The 8,782-nt window shown below is 34.2% G+C and overlaps 1 protein-coding gene across 1 annotated transcript in view; it reads right to left on the bottom strand.

The window, feature by feature from the left end:
- The window catches only part of LOC106878420 (probable ATP-dependent RNA helicase DDX49), a 608,416-nt gene that overhangs the window by 428,727 nt on the left and 170,907 nt on the right, over positions 1-8,782 (bottom strand). The window contains exon 4 of the mRNA XM_052976052.1: positions 4,860-4,981. Coding sequence (XP_052832012.1) covers positions 4,860-4,981 — 122 coding nt within the window. The remainder of the gene's footprint in view (positions 1-4,859; positions 4,982-8,782) is intronic.

The raw sequence follows: 8,782 nt of genomic DNA, 5'->3' as shown, positions 1-8,782 counted from the left end.
ATAGTGGATAGAATGAAAAAAGTTCAAATAAGGCACAGACTAAGATTTGCACAGACATATACAGGTTTAGTTAAGATAAAATAAGGATTGTTCGAACTGAAATATATTTTGGTATATTAGATATATAACAATATAAAAATATATGAATGGACATATAGGTATACAGATATATAAACATAGTAATAATAGAATAAAGATAAAAATAATAGTGGCAAATAGATACAAAACGTTTTTTAAAAAATTAAAAATATGATAAAGTAATATTTTTTTAAAAACGTTTTGTATCTATATTCCACTATCATTTTTATCTATATTCTATTATCACTATGTTTATATATTTATATACCTATATGTCCATGTATATTTGCAGTATTCATATATTTTTTATATTTCTATATATTTTTTATATCTCTATATGTTTCAGTTTGGACAATCCTTATGTTATCTTAGCAAAACCTGTATGTGTGCGGTAATCGTAGTCTGCCTGATATATGTATGTGTTAATCATAGTCTGGCTGATTTAAACTTTCTCCATTCTATCCACTATATTTATCTAATGCTTCAGGTTCAACTTGAGCACTTCTACGCTGTGTTTTGTAAGAAAATTATAACTATATAATTAAATAAATATATATATATATATGTATATATATAAAAGATATATATATATATATATATATATATATATATATATAAAAGATACATTAAATAGAGAGATACTATTGAAAATCCAATAATATATTATATATTATAATATTACAATATGTGTTATATAATATTGTTATATTCATAGTATATGATGTAATATTGTAATATGATATAATATAAATGAATTATTGGATTGTCAATAGTATCTCTCTATTTAATAAATCTTTGTAATTGCATTACACCCACATTTATATGGTATTCAACTGACGTACCAGTGAACTGGATGTTTAAAACACTCCTTTGAAGGGATTCTTTTCCTCAGTTTGTTACTTTATTTATATATATATATATATATATATATGCATACACACACACACATATATATACATACACTTATACATAAATATATTTGCATGTATACACATGCGTGTGTGTGCGTGCACACGTATATATTTATGCATTTATATATATATCAGACTTCTTCTGTAAAAATAACTTTGTACAGGGTTAGTAACCACTAGGAGCTAAAGTATTTTGGGGCTTCGAAGTGAGAAAGGCAAGTTTTTGTGCTGCAGCCTGAGTGATGTTAGGGCTTGTTAAATATCATACAATATTAACTCTTGATTCATTGAAATTATTTCCACTTTGAAAAAGAGTAAACAAACAGCTATTGGCAACTGCAGCTGACTCTGAATGAGATAATCTCAACAAATCAACAATTCTCTAGAATTGATATGACAACCAGATAACAGTCATGAATACATAATTCTACCTCAATGAGCATCATCAACAGTGTTGCCCTACCTTCACTCCAACCAGACATAACAGTTAGACATATATACAAAATGAGTAGAGAACTATCATAGCCTAAGAACTCAGAGCAGCCAGTAGCATGAATAAGGATAACAAGGACAAAGAGTGGTATATTAAATACCATACAAGATAAACTCTTGACCCATCAAAGTTTGTGTGTGTGTATATATGTGAGAGTTAACATTAATGGCCTGTAGCTAAGTGGTACCACAATTAATGAATTAAATACTAAACTTACAGGTAAGTACCAGGCTTGATAAAATTACCAAAAGGTTTGAAAATGGTTCAATGACTGGATCCAATATATGAATAAAAGAGGGGCAAACATGCTGAAGGTGAGAGCATGTTGCCTAGTGGTTAGGGTGTTGGACTCACAACCATAAAATCATGGTTTCAATTCCCGAATTGGGCAGTGGGTTGTTCTCTTGAGCAAAACACCCCATTCCACCTTGATCCAGCCTATTCAGCTGTAAATGAGTTCCGAAAACACTTGGGAAGTTAGTCCTGCGATGGAACAGCATCCCATTCAGTGAGAGAGTGTTATAATCTCAGTCACTTACATACCATGGAAATTGGGTCAAGCTCTTGCCTTATGTGTTCAAAAATTATGGCAGACCTAAACATACTCAATATCTTATTAAAATCGTCCCTTTCTATTCTTTCACAGACAAACAACTACAACTAGCTCAGAGCAATTTTCACATGTGTTGTATCAGACACCAGTAAAAACCCAAGGACAGAAGTAATTTAGCTCCTTTCTCAGACATCAAAAATCAGAGGTGCATGGTTTAGTGGTTAGGGTGTTAGAGTCATTATCATAAGATCGCAGTTTCGATTCCTGGACCAAGCGATGCACTGTTTTCTTGGTGCCATGAAGTAAACATGCTTGAGATACACTCGTTTATTCATACGAACATAACTGAGATGAAATATGTCATAAATAGCAGTGGCAAACGAAATATACACTGCTGGAAGTTGTTGTGTACAAACAATGGCAGTAAATTTTATTCAGCTGAATACATATCATTGATTGGTTGAAATTACTGAAATACGACAACTTTAGCATAAAATGACTTCATAAATACAAACTTTTCTCAACAACGCTAAGAGTAAAAGGTGTTCTATCTGACACATTCTACCAGTATACGAAGTTTCAAAATGTTTAGAAAATTAATTAATTGTGCTGTCCATGAAAAGGTAAAGATCCCAAAATTTTACCGAAAAATGGATATTCAGAAAACTGAATTTATAGCATTAAGTTTTAACAAATAATTTCAAATGACACAAAACAGTCACATATTTCATAACATTTTGTTATTAGTGCCAAATGTATTTCTGTCCTTTTGATTAGTTTTTCACCTGATGAGCATCCAACATAAAGTAATTACCTTTAATGACAAAACCAGACCAGTTAATTGGATGTTTTCCATCAGGACATTTACAAACTTTTGATGATACTATAGTTTCTACAGAAAGGTAAATTGATTTTCACATCTATTGCAGGGTTTGTTCTTCTTCTTGCTGCTGCTGGTGGAGTTCAGACTTATTCTTTTATTTGTTTCAGTAAAGTGACTGCAGCCATACTGGAGCACCAGTTTGGAGGGTTTTTTGATTGGACAAATCAACCCCAGGACTTATTTTTTTAAGCCTAGTACTTATCGTACCAGTCTCTTTTGCCGAACTGCTAAGTTACGGGGATGTAAACACACCAGCACCGGTTTTCAAGTGGTGATGGGAGGACAAACACAGATACAAAGACACAAATACAGATATATACATATACATATATACACATATATAAACATATATATATATATATATATGTATACAACAGTGTTCTTTCAAATTCCATGTACCAAACCCACTCACAAGACTTTGGTCAGCCTGAGGCTATAGTAGAAGACATTTGCCCAAGGTGCCACACAGTGGGACTGAACCCAGAATCATGTGGTTGGGAAGCAAGCGTCTTACCACACAGCCATGCCTGCTTATATATTATGCTTCTATTTCTTGCTGTTCTTTTCTGAAACACAGGATTTATGTTCCCACAAAATCTTTCTCTCACCATTCTCTTGATTATATTTAACATTTAAACCAACCAAATCTGGTCCAAATATTCTACACATTTTATGTTCAAAACACCAACGTCTGGCCTCTTATACCTACCTTATGATGACATTCTGAAACTAAACAATCATATCATCCCAAATCTGGAAGTTACCAGATAATGCATGATTAATTGAAAACAACATGAATAAATAAGTTTTGCATTTGACAGAGTAATGTGAATGCTAAAGAGTTAATTTGAGTTTGATTAAACATAAGTATTCTAGTCAAAATGACAGTTGACATTAACTGCTTAAATATTAGTCCATGAAATTTATCTGGTAAACAGTACAATTGTCAATACTTAACCTTCCACTTAAAAACCACATCTTATAATTTATACAAACTTTTATATATTTTATAAAGACTGCAACTCCATTTCATGCTTTGCTGCCAAGTATCATTAACAGGGTCACATTAGTTTGCAATAACAAATCTGGACTTTACAGGAGATTAAGTAGCTTATGGTTCTATGTCACAAAATCTGTTTTAACCTCTTAGCAGTTAATCCGGCCATATCCAGCCCAAATATTCTTCCACTTTTGTGTTCAAACCAGAAAGATTCAGCCTCTCACATCTACACTACAATATCATTCTACAAATAAACAATCGCATCACTGAAATCTCAAAGCTATGAGACAATACATTAGTAATTCAAGATAATGTGACTAGATAAACATTACATTTGACATAGTAATCTGAATGTTAAAGGGTTAAAATGATCTATACCAAAACCTTCCATTAGATTTTCATATCAATTTCCATTTTGAACACCAGCTTTATGGGGACAAAATTACTTCATTATTTTCAAAACTAACTGAAACAAAGACTGTGTATTTCAAAATGAATATAGTAACAAAAGGGTTAAAATTATTCAAATCAAAAACTTCCATCAAAATTTCATGTACTTTATGTTCTAAACAACAGCTTAATAAGGATATGGTTATTTTAATAAATTCTTAATTTTTCTCAAAACTAAATGAAACTAAGACTGTGTATTTTAAAAGAAATATGGTAGCAAAAGGGTCAAACTGCCACAAGGTTCCGTTTTTGTTATGGTTTGATAGTTTCATTGCCCCAATGACCTGAAAGATTATACCAGTGTGTCAGTTTCTACTCCATACAGAATATCAAGAACCAGTTTCCAGAAGGAGGGCAAATGTCAGAGGAAGTAAACAGAATATTTTATTTAGTTTCCAGCTTATGTTAACCCCAAGCTATGTTAATTTAATGTTTACAGTAAATCACAAGCAACAAACAGGACCAGAAAACAAAGTAAATAACTGTCTTACCAGAAATCTCAGCTGCTTGAAATTAAAGGTGTCACAGCTCTCCAAATGGTCAGCAAGTCGTCCTGGTGTTGTAACAACTATGTGAGGTTGATCAGTAAGTTTCAAGCCCTGATCGGTCATATCTGTAAATTATAAAAAGACAATAATTGGTTGTGGAAATTAATTAGAAGTGAAGAATGGAAACAACAGTATTTGCTGATTAGTTCTTTAGCATTCGAGTTACCCTGTCAAATATGACACTTATTTACTCACAATGTTTTAAGTTTAATCAGGCATTATCTCATAGCTTCAGGATTTCAATGATATTATCGTATTTTTAGGAAGACACTGAAAGGTAGGTCTGAAAAGCCAGATCTGGCCAAGTATGAATACAAAACAAGTAGAGTATTTGGGCTGGATATGAATGGTTTAAATGCTAAAGAGTGAAATAATTCATCTCATAGAAAAATGCAATAACAAATTGATTAGTGGAGAATTGCAGGTTAGTGGAGGGATGTGGCCAAGCAGTTAGGGTGTTCGGCTCATGATCTTAAGACCGTGGGTTCAATTTCCGGACCAGATGGCACATTGTGTCCTTTATTTCATGTTGGCACTTTATTACATGTTGCTCTATTGAGAGTGTGTGTGTGTGTGTGAGTGTCACATGAGTAAGGTTCTTCATTTCCAGTGATCTGTGAAAAACATGTCCGGCTGTGGGAAAATATTGCCTTATTGGAAGGATGGAATGGTGAATGATAGAAAGGAAATCCAGTCATAGAAAATCTGCCCCAACAAATTCCACTGGATCTATGCAAGCAAGTAAATGTGAAGGCTAAACAATGATGATGACGACGACAGTATATATTATTAACAACCATACTTGCTCATTAGTACTCATGGTTGTACTGTACTAATGTATGTTGGTAGAAATCCTTTCTATGTATATATATCAAAGGGATATATACATATGGCAACTTCACTGCTGTTTCCCTTACCACTCATGCCTCTAGCACCCTCTTCTTCCTCCAGTCATTTCAGCATGTGGTGACTGTCTAATTGAGACACATTTCCTCTTTACTCGCTCCATTTTTTTTCTTTCCCCTCATCTTTTTTTTCTGTAGAAGAACATGTGCTTGAAATGCAAAAGAGTATGTTTCTTTTTTTCAAGAACAGCTTCATGTATTGGTGAACAATCAATAGCATTGGAGAGCAAAAAGATTCAATTTGTAGTTGAGAAAAAGTTAGTTGACATAGAGGACTGGAAACCATCTGAATACTGGAAAAGAGTAACCTGTGTCATGATGATTTGTGCCAGGTATCAGAGTGCTGACATCATGATTGCTGCTCAGTGCTATGGGAACACTCTTAACGTTTTTGATATCAATCCGGCTGAAACCGCCTCTCGCCCCGAAGTGCAAATGTCTTGTTTTCATAAGTTTTGAATTAAAACCTTCCACCAAACCTTAAGTCACAATTTATGCTCCTAATATTAGCTTAATGATAACTAAGTTACTTTACTAAATTATTTGTTATATTTTAAATTAATTAAAAGAAACATAGATCATCTCAACAGAAATACAATAATGAAAGGGCCGTCGTAGGATTTTCGAGCAAGATTGTTGCCAGTGCCCCTGGACTGGCTCTTGTGCGGGTGACACAAGAAATGCACCATTTTGAGCGTGACCGTTGCCATTGCCGCCTGGCTGGCCTTCGTGGGATTTTCGAGCGAGATCGTTGCCAGTGCCCCTGGACTGACTCTTGTGCGGGTGGCACATAAAATGCACCATTTTGAGCATTACCATTGCCAGTACCACCTGACTGGCCTTCGTGCAGGTGACACGTAAAAGCACCCACTACACTCTCTGAGTGGTTGGCATTAGGAAGGGCATCCAGCTGTAGAAACTCTGCCAAATCAGATTGGAGCCTGGTGTACCCATCTGGTTTCACCAGTCCTCAGTCAAATCGTCCAACCCGTGCTAGCATGGAAAGCGGATGTTAAACGATGATGATGATGAAGGCTGTAAGATGTGACATGAACGTCATGAAAACAAAGTTACCCCAAACGTTGATGGTCTTCCCTCACTTACTTAGTCTCTCTATCTCTCTCTCTCTCTCATTTGCAAATTCTAAGACATTAACATTTAAATCTGTAATGAATTTTACTAAGCAATCATGATAAACATCAAGAGTGCTACCATAAGCATGAAATTTTCAAATTCATTGGAATATCTGAAAAGAAACTTTTCTAATATAATAAAATGCATGTTTTTCAGGGGGGGGGGTAATATTATTATTATGTTTTTCACAGGTGCAGGAGTGGCTGTGTGGTAAGTAGCTTGCTTACCAACCACAAGGTTCCGGGTTCAGTCCCACTGCGTGGCACCTTGGGCAAGTGTCTTTTACCATAGCCTCAGGCCGACCAAAGCCTTGTGAGTGGATTTGGTGGACAGAAACTGAAAGAAGACCGTCGTATATATGTATATGTATATGTATATATATATATATATATATATATATATATATATATGTGTATATATGTTTGTATGTCTATGTTTGTCTCTCTCCCAACATCACTTGACAACCGATGGTGGTGTGTTTATGTCCCTGTCTCCATAACTTTGCAGTTTTGCAAAAGAGACCGACAGAATAAGTACTAGGCTTACAAAGAATAAGCCCTGGGGTCAATTTGCTCGACTAAAGGCAGTACTCCAGCATGGCCACAGTCAAATGACTGAAACAAATAACAGAGTAAAAGAGTATCATATTTTCAAAACTTACTATATCTCTCTGCATTCTTTAAATGACAGTATTTGTTGTGGTTTATATTGCTGAATAACCACAAGAGGTCAGTTATTGTCAAATAGCCATTAATGGTGAATGACATCCCAGCAGTAACCACTCCTTCTTTCAACCATAGCATAACTAGAGCTAGAGTATCTAATTAATGCATGCTCACAATTTTTTTAAACCCTGCCTCTCTCTCTCTCTCTCTCTCTCTCTCTCTCTCTCTCTCTCTCTCTCAGGATATAACCTGAGAGAGGGACAGAGATTTGGCCACTATTTCTAACAAGTCGAGTAACCACATATAGACTGGTTTTGGCAGAAACAACATCAAGTACTGGAAGCTGTGCACTAGCATCTAATATTGTGACAAAAATGTTTACTTTTTGTCCTTCTTCGTCCCCCATCCCCATAACAAATGCAGAAGATATTAATTCCTTGTAATCCTTTTGTCAGAAACAGTGTCAAAAAATAAGTGAGGAATACAGAATTCTGTTGTGTGGATATGACAAAAATAAAACAAAAGCAAATGGAAAATGGAAAGAAAAAAATACAAAAGAAAATGTTCAGAAAGACATACTAAAAATAAAAAAAATAGGGAATGGTAACCTTACCTGCCTACCTACCTACCAACCTACTCATCTTACCATTCCTCATTTATTTATAATCATCCCAGTTCTTTATTCTTTACAGAAAGCCAAAACCAGTCAAATCAAACTAGACAGCAAAATTTTAAATGAACAAAATACAAGATAATAAAATGACAAAAAAAAATAACAAAACACCACTATACAAGATAAGGAAGGGTTTCTTTGGCTGCTTTAACATCTGTCATTTTGATTGACTGGACTTATTTTATTGTTTTGTCATTTTTTTTCTGAAATATTTTTTTTTCTCCTTTATTTTTTGTCAATGTGTACTAAGAGAAAAAAAAAAAGGAAAGAGAGAGAGGGAGAAACAGAAAGTGTCTTGGATTATTTTATTTCAATTATCAGAATCCCAACAGATATGACAAATGTAGCCTGTCAGTAAAAATTGTTGTCTTCTATTTTTTTTTCCTTCACCTTTATTATAGATAACTAGGAAGGGATGGCTGGCAAGAAGAGGATACTTCCATGAGGTGTACCACTCATATTTTTATTGGAATCAATTTATATGCTTGT

This window comes from Octopus bimaculoides, chromosome 2, assembly GCF_001194135.2.
Source record: "Octopus bimaculoides isolate UCB-OBI-ISO-001 chromosome 2, ASM119413v2, whole genome shotgun sequence".
In the NCBI taxonomy this organism is placed as follows: domain Eukaryota; kingdom Metazoa; phylum Mollusca; class Cephalopoda; order Octopoda; family Octopodidae; genus Octopus; species Octopus bimaculoides.
Note: the sequence above shows the minus strand (reverse complement) of the source record. Positions and strands in the feature narration are given on the sequence as shown.